General features: G+C 45.1%; 1 protein-coding gene across 1 annotated transcript in view; it reads left to right on the top strand.

Annotated features, from left to right (window-relative positions):
• LOC102255150 (GTPase IMAP family member 5-like) overlaps positions 1-3,242 on the top strand; it is an 8,867-nt gene extending 5,625 nt beyond the window's left edge. Inside the window, exons 2-3 of the mRNA XM_005861536.2 lie at positions 903-951; positions 2,182-3,242. Of these exons, the coding sequence (XP_005861598.1) occupies positions 909-951; positions 2,182-3,068 (930 nt within the window). The 5' untranslated portion in view covers positions 903-908 and the 3' untranslated portion in view covers positions 3,069-3,242. The remainder of the gene's footprint in view (positions 1-902; positions 952-2,181) is intronic.
• Positions 3,243-13,581: the final 10,339 nt, after the last annotated feature.

Genomic DNA, 13,581 nt, shown 5'->3' with positions numbered 1-13,581 from the left:
GGAGTTATGGGGGGAAAAAAGAGGAACAAATGTAATAATCTGAACAATAAAGATTTAATTAGTTAAAAAATATATGAGGGAAAAAAAGAAAGAAAATTAACAATGAAAATGGCTCCTTGAGGGAGAATTCACATTAGGTATCTGAACTGGAGGTGCCCTCAGGCCTTACCAACTCCCAAGTGGAACCTTATCAGACAATTGCATGAATTGTCTTTCTCCATTGCTAATGGGAGTGGGGTTCTTGGGGCACTGCTGGAATAAGCATTTCCAGAGGCCTCAGAGGGAGGATAAGATGTGCAAAAAGAATTTTCTGAGACTCCCACAGGAGGATGAGTGATTTTTTTTTTGTTTGGAATTTTACCTGGGTTTCAATCCCATTTCCTTCAATGCAGTCCTGGAAGAGGTGCAGCTGAGGATTCTGTAGAGCTAGAAGCGAAGTTAGTGTCCAAAGTTTCTTTTCCATGATGGACTTGGGTCCAGCACAGCATCAGAGTATTTGCAGTCCATCAGCCCATTGTATGGGTCCAGAAGGCTGTGAGCCATGTGGCAAATGCAAGAGATCAGGAGCCTGAGAGTCCCCAGGCCAGGAGTCAAGCCCTAGGAGAAGGCAATGGAGCTAACACTTTTGTTTAGGAGATTAAATATCTCAGATCTCCCAGTGCTTGCAGTGGCCACACCTACTCTGCCTAATGACCTGTTCCCAGTTGTGACTGACAAGCAAGTACCTTCCCTCTGTCACCCAAACTTTACTGGGCATGTGTTAAACTACAGCTTCCTGGCAAAGTTGCACAAATGACTATAATATTTGGCCTTCCCTTTGCTCCTTTTCAGTTATTTAAAACTGGGTTAATTATAAGGGTACCAGATACTTGCTTTTCATTCTTTTACTGTTTTTATTCCAGAAGAGAATGGAAGGACATAAGAAGAGCAAACATGGAACTAAGGCTCAAGGTAAGAAAGCCTCCAAGTTCTTAAAAGGCGCCAGTCCCCCACCTCAAACACAGTGACAGAAGGCCAGTGATTTTAAACTGAAGAAGAAAAACATAGTACTCATTTTTTTCTTTACCTTTCCAGCCATCGTCACACACACACACACACCTGACCCCTCAGTACAATGCTCTCCAGGCACATGACGGTGGGAAATGTGGAAATGCAACTTCAAGTCAGAATTTGCAGGATTTTGATCTGAATTGTAAATAAATTTTCTCTTTCCTTGTCTGCTCTGAGCTGAAGAAATGGAAAAGTTTTTCAGAGAGATTTAGTAATCATGTTTGCTACAAAAACATCCCAGACACTGCAGAAAGGAAGAACCAACACAGAGTAGGAATTAAATCATCGATTTTAGAAGCCTACAGTGAATGTGGAATCCATTTGAGCTCATAAGAACTCTAGAACATCTCCTTTTCATCTTCCTTCATCCCTTGAAGGTTTTAGCTCTTGGCTCAGTGTTTCCCTCCCCAGCATCACTTTTGTTAACTTCCTGTAACTCAATCAGCCATACAGGTGACCTTTCCATCACATGTACTACTAAAGGTCTTAACTTCCAGGCCTCTTAGCCACCCATCCTGAGTCATCTCTCAGGCTTTGCCTTTGACATTACCTATGACCTTTATACTGTCTCAATTTCAAGCATCCAACACCCCATTCAAAGAGCAGAGACCCAGGGACCTCAGCTTGTCCTTCGTGGGAGGTCACATCTGAGACTCCCTTTCATCCCAAGGTTTAGATAAATGTGTTGAGCACTTCTACACATGTGTGCCTGGGAATTTCTGTGTGAAAAGAGGTGGTAATATTTTGCCATGTGTGAGTTCTCATCCTCTGCCTCCTTCTAGTCTCACATTTATTTAGCATGAAACTGGCCTAGACACCATCCCTGGAAAAACACAGGGACCACTTTACTCTCAGAAAATATGTATCTTCCCTGGTTTAGCTGAAGGGCTTGAAGCATCCTCGTCAGTGTAGCAGTTCTTACTCTTGGCTATGGGTCCAATGTGGGCTTCCTATGTAGACTTTCTATGGCCCAGGAACCTCATACAGTTGTCAGTAAATTTGTGTATGTATTTAGATATGACAGTTTCCTGGGAGGGAGGTCCACAGATTTAATGAGATAACATGAGGTTCCATGGCCAAAAAATCTGAAGCAACAATGGCTTAGTAAGACACACAATATTTCTTTTTCAGTCAGTGTAGAAGATAACCGAATTGCATCATCATCCTCACTGAGGCTGGTCCTGGTTGGTATATCCGGCTGCGGGAAAAGTGCCACTGGGAACAGCATCCTCTGCCAGCCAGAATTTGAGTCCAAGCTGGGGGCCCAAACCGTGACCAGGAGCTGCCAGGTGGGAACAGGCACATGGAATGGGAGGAACATCCTGGTGGTTGACACGCCCTCCATCTTTGAGGCAAAGGCCAAGGACCAAGAGATGTATGAGGACATCGGGGACTGCTACCTGTACTCAGCCCCAGGACCCCATGTGCTTCTGCTGGTGACACAGCTGGGGCGCTTCACTGACCGGGACACGGTGGCAGTGAGGAGGGTCAAGGAGGTCTTTGGGGTAGGAGCCATGAGACATGTGGTGGTCCTCTTCACCCACAAGGAGGACTTAGGGGACATGTCCTTGGATGAGTATGTAGTCAACACGGACAACCACAGCCTGAGGAGCCTGATCCAGGAGTGTGGGGGGAGGTACTGTGGCTTCAACAACCGGGCCACTGGGGAGGAGCAGAGGGCGCAGCTGGAGGAGCTGATGGCTGTGGTCGAGAGACTGAAAAGGAAGCGCAAGGACGCATTCTACACAAACGACCTCTACTTGGATGCACAGAAGCTCAAGGAAAGCAAGGGTGGCACCACTGAAGAAAAGCACCGGTGGTACCTGGCCAAGGTGAAAGCACATGTTGAAAAGCAAAAGCAAGACCTGAAGGAGACCCGGAGTCAACGGGTGTACAAGGTGATCCTCAGAGTCAGAAACTGTATGCTTTCTAACATTGGGTTATCTGCTATACTTGTGATATGTCTTCTGGTTTTTCTTGCCCTCTTAATTAACTTGTGTATGACTCAAGGACACTGAGCATTTTCAACTGACTTCTACAGTTGGCTCCTTTTTTTCAAGACTCACCATCTCTGTTTATGTTTGTAAGAAACTTATTTGCTTTTTGCTTAGATTTAGTTTTCATTTCTCTTCCTTGCATTACACATGTCATTCATGTTCTCCTAACGCTTCTAGATAAATAAAATCCAAAGGAAAAACTATTTCTTTTTTGTTTTGTTAAAAATCATGGAGGTAAATAATAACTTAGCTAGATACAATCCTGGAATCTTTGGGAGGGTTTTGTAGGAAGGAAGGTGAGAGGACTGTGATATTACACATTGATGGAAGAAATATATTACATTAGAAGCTGGGTGTAGAATTCCTTATATTTTTCAGAAATGTGCTCTGATTTCATCATAGGCTGTAAGGGATGACACCCATCACCACTGCCACCTGGGAGAGGATGTTCTGGGGGGAATTTTGGAGGCATGTGGGGCTGGGGAGGAAGGTGGGAGGAAACATAGACATGTGAGGAGAAGAGAAAATGGTCATAGAGTTGGGATGGGGTCAGGCCTTGGGGAAAGAAGAGACAGTGTCTGGGGGAAAAAAAACTGGGGTTTCATAGAGCAGAGCCAGACAGTGGATTAGGCTCAGCAGACTACATGATCTCAGTCACTTACAAAGGAAATGGTGGATGGACAAGATGTAAGTGATGTGTGAGATTGAATTCCATAAAACTTTATGAACACTGAAATTTGAATTTCATTGACTTTCTTATGTGGTGATGAAACAATCTTCTTTTTATTTATTCAACTTTTTAAATACCTAAAAGCCCTTCCTTCTTAGCTGAAAGACTGTAAAACTGGCACCGGCCAATGTGGTCAAACCCCCTTTTACAATAAATTCCCATTGTTGGTGGAGCTGTGTTGTGAAGCAGCCTCTTTAGCCCCAAATTCAGTACAATCATGTCTGGGAACTTGAGGAAAGAGGGGTGTTCACCACCTCCACGACAGCAAAGGGAAGAGGGCAGGCATTAGGGTGACATCTGGGCAGAGGTCATGAAGTTAGTGGAAATGGGAAGCTAGATGAAGTCCCCAGGTGGCCCCTGCCCCACCCTCTCCTTCTTTTGGTGGCTGTCCCCATTTCTCTGCTCATTTGTACCCTGTATGGAGACCTGAAGTTGTCCCAAGCAGCCTGTGACTGGATGGGTAAATGATCAGGTCTGGGAGGACTCTTAGGAACTCAATGGTGCCACCCAGCTGTCATTCTCCAAACCTCTACTGGTAACAGAGGTGTCGCCTTGATCTTACCAGCTGTAGCACATTACTGACTCCAAACACCCACAGGGAGAGTTATGTACAAGCTCTTCAAACCCTGTCCACGCTAAGAAAGTTGCATTCTCTGACCAAGGACCACCACCCCAACACGGTTCCAAAACTGTCCAACCTGCCTAGGTCTCCCCCTTCCTGGACTTAATTCAGTCCAGCTGCACAGACATTTATTTCACAAATACTGAGTGTCAGCTTCTCTGCTCCGCCCCAGGAATGTAAGAGAAATAATGCCAGTTTCCTGCTTCCGAAAGCAACTGTGTGATAGACGATGAAGTTGCAGGAAAATGGGGTGTGAGAGAAAGGATTTGGAGGTCAGACATTGGCCAAAGGGAGAGCACACGGGCTCAGCGGAGGCTCCCTAGATGGGTGGTGCTGGAGCTGATGGAGCCCACAGAGACGTTTTGGGCTGCGGGAGGCCACGGACAAGGGGGGAAATAAGAATCAGCCCACGGGGAGGGTACAGCAAGGGGCGGGGTTGGGCCGGGGTCTGTGCATCACCATCAGGACTTGAGGGCTGTCAGCAAAGAACAGAAAGTCATTAGATACTGTCTGCATGTCAGAGCAGATTAGCAGACAATATTTTAGGAAGATCACGAGGCAGCAATGTGGTGACTGGATTGTATGAGAGTAAACCTAGGGGCAAGAGAACATTTAGAAGGAAAGAATTCCATCTCAGGGATCAGGGTCTGAGCCTTAACAAAATGAAGACTCAAATGGGAGACACTGAGGAGGTGCTGGAATCAACAAAATATGGTCACTGATGGCAATACTGAGGAGGGAACCAGCTTTCTATCTTGGGCCACCCCCCTACATGTGGCTCCCTTCACTGCCCTGTGCCCTCAAGGTAGAGCCGGCTGAGCAGAGGAGGGTAAGGACTTTGGATCAGGATTCCGGCCTTGATGCCCCTCCTTCCAGGGCTGGTTGACTCTGAATCCTCAGGTTTGTTCCAACTCTGCTCTGCTTTGAGGTGTTGCCATCACCCTCAGGCTGGAAGCTGGATGGTGACTGGAGTTCCAAGCATCACACTCAGACCCAACCATGCTCAGGGGAGCAGGGGGGCTGTGTCTCTCTGTGGGTCTCCCGGGAAAGCAGAAACCTCTGGTCCCCACCTCTGCAGACCTGTACTCACTTCTCTTTGGCCTGAATTGGGTCTCAGGCCCATTCCTGAACTAATCACGGCAAAGAGCACAGGATTGCAGTCATACCCATCAGGTGTCCCTGCAGCTCAGCTGTTGTCACTGTCCCCTGAGGCCCATGGTTCTTTGGGAACAAGTGAAGGCCTGAACCCAACCAGACGTCCATAAAAAAGAAGCAATAGGAACTCATAGACACCAAAGCATGTCCTCTACAGACCATGAGAGTTAATTTCTGAACTGGGGACAAGCAGAACCATGAATCCATAAGGTGACACTTGGAAACGCTTTGACATACAGATGGCACATAGAATTAAAGATGATGCCAGATGATAAGTAAAATAATAATGAGAAATAAGCTGCACCCAACTGGACAAACACAAATCTCGTAATGCAAAAGGACTCCACGTTTTTACTCTAAGGAGCACCTTGGACACCCGGTGTCTCCAGGTCTCCTTCAGGTCTCGCCTGTGTCTTTCAATGTGCGCTTGCACCTTGGCCAGGTAACACATGTGCTCTTCTCCAAGAGTGCTTCCCCGCCTCCCTGGGGATAAGTCCTTAAGTCTTCCTTGTGGATGACGAGGACCACCACATGTCCCACAGCCCCTGCCCCAAAGCCCTCCTTCACCCTCCTCACTGCCACCGTGTCCTGAGCAGTGAAGCAACCCAGCTGTCTAACCAGCAGCAACACGTGTGACTCTGGGGCTGAGAGCAGATAGCAGTCCCCGATGTCCTTGTATATTGCTTGGTTTTGGGATTTGCCTCAAAGATGGAGGGTGTGTCAACCACCAGGATGTTCCTCCCATTCCATGTTCCTGTGGCCAACTGGCAGGTCTTGGTCACGGTCTGGGCCCCCAGTTTGGATCAAACAGGAGCTGACAGAGTATGCTGTTCTCAGTGGCACTTTTCCCACAGCCGGATTTGCCCACCAGGACCAGCCTCAGTGAGGATGATCCTAGAACAGTGATGGCGAACCTATGACACTTGTATCAGAGGTGACACGGGAACTCATTTTTTTTTTGGTTGATTTTTCTTTGTTAAATGGCATTTAAATATATAAAATAAATATCAAAAATATAAGTCTTTGTTTTACTATGATTGCAAATATCAAAAAATTTCTATATGTGACATGGCACCAGAGTTAAATTAGGGTTTTTCAAAATGCTGATATGCCGAGCTCAAAAGGTTCGCCATCACTGTCCTAGAGTTATAATTATAACTGCTATTATAATGTGTAATCCGAATGTTAGTATCCCCCAAACTTATGTGCTGAAACCCTAGTCCCCAATATGATGGCATCTGGAACTGGGACCTTTGGGAGGTGATTAGTGCTAGATGAAGGCAGGAGGTTGGAGCTCCCACATGATGGGATTAGTGCCCTTAGAAGAATAGGAAGGGAGTGAAGCTCTCTCTCCACCAGATGAGGACACAGCAACCAGGAAGCAGGCTCTCCCCAGACACCGAATCTGCCAGCACCTTGATCTACCTTCCAGCCTCCAGAACAGTGAGAAATAATGTTGGTTGTTTACCACCCAGTCTATGGTATTTTATTATAGCCTCAGATGACTGAGAGTAATAAATGCCTTTTGAAGAAGAAATGGAGAACAAAAAAGGAAAAGACCCAGAAGAAAGAGCATCTGTGATGAATTAGGGTGTCACCCCCTCTGTCTCCATCACAGGGCTGGGATCAGCATGAAAGCCAGCCACTGGCCTGGACTGGAGCAAATGCATCTCCCCACCCACCGTGTGCCTCTCTGGCATCAAGATTCTTTCTTATGGGTAATTCTAGATGCCAGGGTAGATTGAATTCAAGGCAGGCACGATGTTTGAGACATTTTATGGCTCTGGCCTCCCTCTTACTTCTGTCAAATACCCTGCCCTCAGGTTACCCAGGCTGTGGCCTGAGGGAAAACAAGTTTAGGAGGTTTCCTCACAGAAGCAGACTTGCATTTCCACAGAAACTAGGGAGACATCTGTCCTCCCACCCACCCATGCTGTCATTTAGGCAAAGTGACAAGCATTTAAGAGCTAGGGATGTCCTGTGAACCTTGTCTGGATATTTATATTATTTATTTATTGTTTTGAATGTGATATTAATAAAAGGAAGAGTCCTACTGCTTTAAAGTTATGGCTAAAAAGCTTAGATGTGAAATGATATGATATCTGGATTGGCTTTTAAATAATCAAGACAAGAAGGGAGGGAGTAGATGAAACAAGACTGTCCAAGTATAATAATGACAGCTAATGATGATACATTGAGTTAGCTACTTCTCCCTAAATAGAATGTTGCACTTTAAAAGTTTTCAAATCATATTGACAAAGGCTTACCAACCTTCACAATATTTCTTTTTATTTCAAAAATTTTAGATATATTGGATTAAATGAGATACCTTTCAGCCTGTCAAGCGAAAGAGTAAGAGATTTATATAGGTCTTAGGTCTTAGTAAATCCTTTCTTGATATTGTGAAATCTAATGTCTCCAAGGCTGACTAATCGATCCTTTTTCAAGTCAAGCAGTTTACACTACTTTGTTTTCAACAAAAAAGAAGGGAGATATATCCATTAATAGTTACTTAAAAATTAATGATACTTTGCTATGTGTTTTTTTGGCATTTATCTTGGAAGGAATACAAGGAGTTGAGTGGCACTGCCATAACAAAATTGTTTCCATCTTATTTATTTATTTATGTGAACAAGGTTTCTCAGTGCCTGTACTGATTGAAGTAAAAATAGGAATATAATTGATATGAACACTGTCTTATTCTAACAAAGAAGCATGCATATCCTATACTAATAAAAGACAAACATGAAAATTGACCGTACTTTTGCTATGCCTTAAGCCACATCCACCAGCCAATCAGAGTGACTATATGCAAATTAACCCAACCAAGATGGCGGCCGGCAGCCATGGAGCTGGAGTGAGCAGGAGGCTTGCTTGCTCCAGTGATGGAGGAAGCCAAGTTTCCTGGCCTGCTGCTGCCTGGCTCTGAGCTCCACTGAAAGCAACAAAGTTTCAATTATAGAAGCTATACAAACCCCAGATACCTGCTTTCAGCCAGCCGTGGCCACGGAGCTGGAGCGAGCAGGAGTGGGTTGCCCCTGGCGATGGAGGAAGCCAAGCTTTCCCCAGGCCTCTGCTAAAGGCAACAAAGTTTCAATTATAGAAGGTAAATAAACCCCAGAATAAAAAAAAAAAGAAAAAAAAGGAGAAGCTGGGAGCTTACGTCGCCAGGGTACTTGGCCAGCCAGAAAACAGCCCAACCCCTCACCCAGACTGGCCAGGCACCCCAGTGGGGACCCCCCACCCTAAAGGGGGTGTGGCCAGCCTTAAAACAGCCATCAGCCCCTCACCCAGGCTAGCCAAACCTCCATGGGGTGAGGGGTCCCACACTGCAAGAGGGTATAGGCCGGGCTGAGGGACCCCCCCAAGTGCACAAATTTTTGTGCACCGGGCCTCTAGTATGAAATAAATGGGGAAAACTGTCATCCATTCCACTGAGAGGTGCATTTCCAAACTAAAAGATTTACTGTTAAGTAATTATTTTACAAATGTTGTAACATGTTTTTATTGCTTTTATCAATTGTGTGCCAATAATACTTTAATAATGAAAACTAAATACAGAAGAGATGTTTCACACTTAAAGCTTTAGGGTCACAGAACTTTTAATCAATATTCATATACTAGAGGCCTAGTGCAAGAAATCCATGCACTTGGTGGGGAGGAATGTGCCTCAGCCCAACCTGCACCCTCTCCAATCTGGGACTCCTCAGGGTATGTCCGACTGCCTGATTGCTCCTAACCGCTTCTGCCTGCCAACCTGATCACCCCCTAATCAATCCCCTGCCAGCCTAATAGACACCTAACTGCTCCCCTGCCGGCCCGATCGCCCCCAACTGCCCTCTTCTGCCAGCCCAATTGCCCCCAACTGCCCTCCCCTGCCAGCCCGGTTGCCCCCAACTGCCCTCCCCTGCCGACCTGGTCGCCCCCAAACTGCCCTCCCCTGCTGGCCCAGTCACCCCCAACTGCCCTCCTCTGCAGACTCAGTCATCCTCAACTGCCCTCCCCAGCCTTGTTGCCCCTAACTACCCTCCCCTGCAGGACTGGTCCCCCTCAACTGTCCTCCCCTGCAGGCCTGGTCCCCCCCAACTGCCCTTCCTGAAAGGCCTGGTTTCCCCCAACTACCCTCCCTGCAGGCCTAGTACCCCCCAACTGTCCTTCCCTGCAGGCCTGGTCGCCCCTAACTGCCCTCCCCTGCTGGCCTGATTGCCCACAACTGCCCTCCCCTGCCGGCCATCTTGTGGCAGCCATCTTGTGACCACATGGGGGTGGCCATCTTGTGCGAGGGCATGATGGTCAATTTGCATATAAACTCTTTATTATATAGGATTATTATATTGAATATTTTTGTGGCAGAAATGTAAGCTAGGGTGATCAAGAATTTCCACCATAAAAATCCATGATACAATTCTGTTGGAGATGTAAATGGGAAGTCAGGGGGGGAAAGGAACAGTGTAAAATTTCTATTAGAAAAGAACTTGTTTGTATAAGTTTACAATTACTTATGGTGGGTATCCAATTTCTATGTTATTTATATTTTTAAAAAGAAGTCGCAGTCATATTTTTAAATGTCAATGTCTACAATGTGATAGAAATTTCATTTTTTGCAAACATTCATGATGAAAAATATATTTAGAAGTTAAATGTAAAAATGTTCAAGAAAACACCTAGATTTTTTTAAATATTTGTTTAAAAATACACAAGCAAGAATAGTTGGAAGACCATGAGAGTGCATCAGGATATTTTCATAAGAAAGATCATATGAGAAAAAAGCTAGAAACATCCCAAATACCCATGAACAGTAGATTACATCAACAAATAGAATATTCATATAATGGAATAATACACAACAGTAAAGGTTAGCAAAACATAGTTACTTACATTGGCATCGTTAAATCTCACATACAGGTAAGAGATCAACCAAAGGACTTGTATACATGCATATAAGCATAAACAATGGACGCCAGACACTTGGGGGTGCGGGGGGATGGCATAAGAGAGGCCAGGGGGAGGTCAATGGGGGAAAAAGGAGACATATTACAAGTAGTAGTACACACTTGTACTACTACTTGTAATACTTTAAACAATAAAATATTTTTTTAAATCTCATATACATTATGTTGAATAAAAGAAGCAGTTCCCAGAAGAATAGTCTGATTATATTTTTATCATGGTTAATATTGAATGAAATGTTAATGTAAAAAACCACTGAAACCTGTAAAGAACTTTTGTGAGTTTATTTGAGCCAAACTGTCAACATATGCTGGGAAGCAGAACCTCAAAGAATTGAGATAATGCTCAGGAGAATGGTGGGTTACATCTGTATTTATACATTGTAATCAAAGGAAGGGACATAGGTGGGTTACATGAAATCCATTGGTGATAGATTAGAGAGAAAGAAAAGAGGGGAAACCCCTGGGATTGGATAAAAAGTAAAATGATGGACACATACTTAGGTAGGTTCAGGAACAATTAACATGATAATAAAGGAATCTGTGGTATCTTGTCCTGGCACCCAGTACATTTGGTTGTGCTCTAGGGGCTCCAGAAAAGGTAAGTTACAAGTTACTCAGACATTTCAAGGGAATGTTATCATAGATCCAAAAAGACAGATAGGCTCAGTTAAGGTAAAGGTTGACCTTGCCAGTGAAGATACCGACATAGGACATAACTACCCACCATAACTGCTTTGAGTTAAAGTTTAATTTCACACCATCCTTTGTGATTACTTTAGGTCTCTGAGTTTACAAGACTGCCATGCAGACCTCCCCTGAGCTTGTCAGGTTAGCACGTGGTCCCTTTTGTCCACAGAAACTAAAAATAAATATCATTTAGAGCAAAAGACATGGGTAGTAAAAATATAAAGAAATGCAAGGGAATAATTGTCACAAAAGACAGGATAGTGACAATAACTTGGTGACAGGAGGAAGAGCAATGAGATCAAGAAGGAAGTCAAGGAGAAGGAAAAATGGTGGCAGAGTAAGTGGAAGCTACACTGACACTGTTGCAGAAGACCAAAGAAATACCAAGCACACTTCCTAGAGAAAGGGAGGGACCCCGTTTATTAACACTAGTGGACTCCGAGAATAATTTCCAAATCAGAGTGAAGAAACACGCAGAGGGCTTCACTTTTTATAACCTTCTGGGGTCTTTGTCTTGCAGATATGGTTCTGCCCCCTTTCATGGGCTTACAGGGAGGCCCCCAGGTGTTGGGGGTCCCCTGGCCATATCCACTGATCTGTCCTGGGGCCAGTGATAATGACCTTTCCCCCCACCCCAGAACAGTGCATTGTTCACAGTTTTCATGGCCTGACATGCCTTGCAAGACTAGTTTCCTCCTCATTTCCACCCCACCTTGTCCCACACACTTCTTTTAGACTTGTGGAGCAAAGACCATGTGTTGTTATGGTGAACAGGGGTGAAAAACGCTCTTAGCTACTTCCTGCTGGAAGGGGATGATGACCAAGGGGTTAACATCCCACTTCTTCCTCTCAGAGGGGTTTGTAAGGAGTTCTTCTGATTTCAGGCAGGCAGAGGTAAGCAGTAGTCCCACACGCGGAGATGTTCCTGCAGGCACCAGGGGTAGGTGGTGTTTTCAGCCTTGGGGGTAGAGTTGCATAGTTCATCTGGGAGGTGACCTGTTGGATGTTGGTCCTGCGTACTGCTGAAACAAATAGGAGCAACATTAGTTAGCTGCACATTGGCCATGACAGGTCCTATTTTTTTTCTCCGTCCAATGCAATTCCCCCCTCCCCCACGTGCATTTGGTAGTAGAGTCGTAACATGCCACAGGCTGATAAGTATAGCTAACAAAAATCTGGCTTTGGGTTTTCTCATGGACTAGCCAGTCTAGCATATTTGGGTAGCGAGTTTCTAAGCAAGGAGCAAAGGATGGCATGACAAGGTGTAATCCAACAATTTATGATGAGGCCTTTGTTTCCTTGCTGTGTGAGGAGCAGTAATTTCATGGTGCTTCTGTGTCCCAGCAAGAGCAGATGAGTTCTCCTTCTGGTACTAGTCTCGGATTCCGCTGGCACTCATAAAAAGACAAAATAAGAATTATTAGATAAAACCAGTGATTATCCAGAAATACTAGAGCATGTTATGTTAGGAGGAGATAAGAAAGATTCGTGTTAGGGAGAATTCAGCAGGGTGTTATCTGAATTCCTTGAAGCAGGTTGCTTGGCCAGCTCTGTTGTCTTCTTGAAGGTAATCCGCAGGGGGTGTTTCTGGTCAGAGGTCACCTTCCACTGAGAATGGATGTCACTTGGCTGGTGGGCTGCCTTCACCCAGGAGTGGGGGATCCAGGTGTTTAGTCCTGCAACTTTAAGAGCTGTGGGGGTAGTTAATATAACTGGTGGGCTTGAGGGGCTCCTTTTTCCAATCCTTTACCCAAACCTGGTCTCCAGGTATATAAGGATGTACAGCTGTTCCTAGAGAGATGGGTAGTTGGTAAATAACCCACATGTGGACCTCAAAGACAGTTTTTCCAAGTCCTTGTAGTTGTTTCTGGATTTCTAAGTTCCCTATTTCCCCCAAATCTCCCTTTGGCTGAATTAAGGGAAGGGGTCTACCATATAGAATTTCAAAGGGAGAGAAACCTGCCCTGGCCCTTGGGGCACAGCATGCCCACAGGAGTACAAGAGGCAAGATATCTGTCCAGGGTAAGGTTGTCTCTTGGCATAGCTTAGCCATAGCCTGCTTTAGAGTCCTGTTCAAGCGCTCCACTTTCCCTGATCTCTGAGGCCTATAAGCTGTATGTAGATTACATTTAATTCCTAAAGCCTTAGCTACCTGTTTTACTATTTCTGCTACAAAGGCTGGGCCATTATGGGACCCTATGGTCAGAGGCATTCCATACCATGGAATTATATCTTTCAGCAATGCCTTAGTGCAGGGGTGGGCAACCACTGGCACGCATGCCAAACATGGCACACCAGTAACTTTTGCTGGCACGCGAAACCCTCTCTTATAATCTTCCATTTACAATTGTGAATCTTTGTTCTCAGTGATGAATTTTGTTAAGTCTC

This window comes from Myotis brandtii, unplaced genomic scaffold, assembly GCF_000412655.1.
Source record: "Myotis brandtii unplaced genomic scaffold, ASM41265v1 scaffold1533, whole genome shotgun sequence".
In the NCBI taxonomy this organism is placed as follows: Eukaryota; Metazoa; Chordata; class Mammalia; order Chiroptera; family Vespertilionidae; genus Myotis; species Myotis brandtii.
This window is presented reverse-complemented; position numbering and strand designations above follow the sequence as displayed.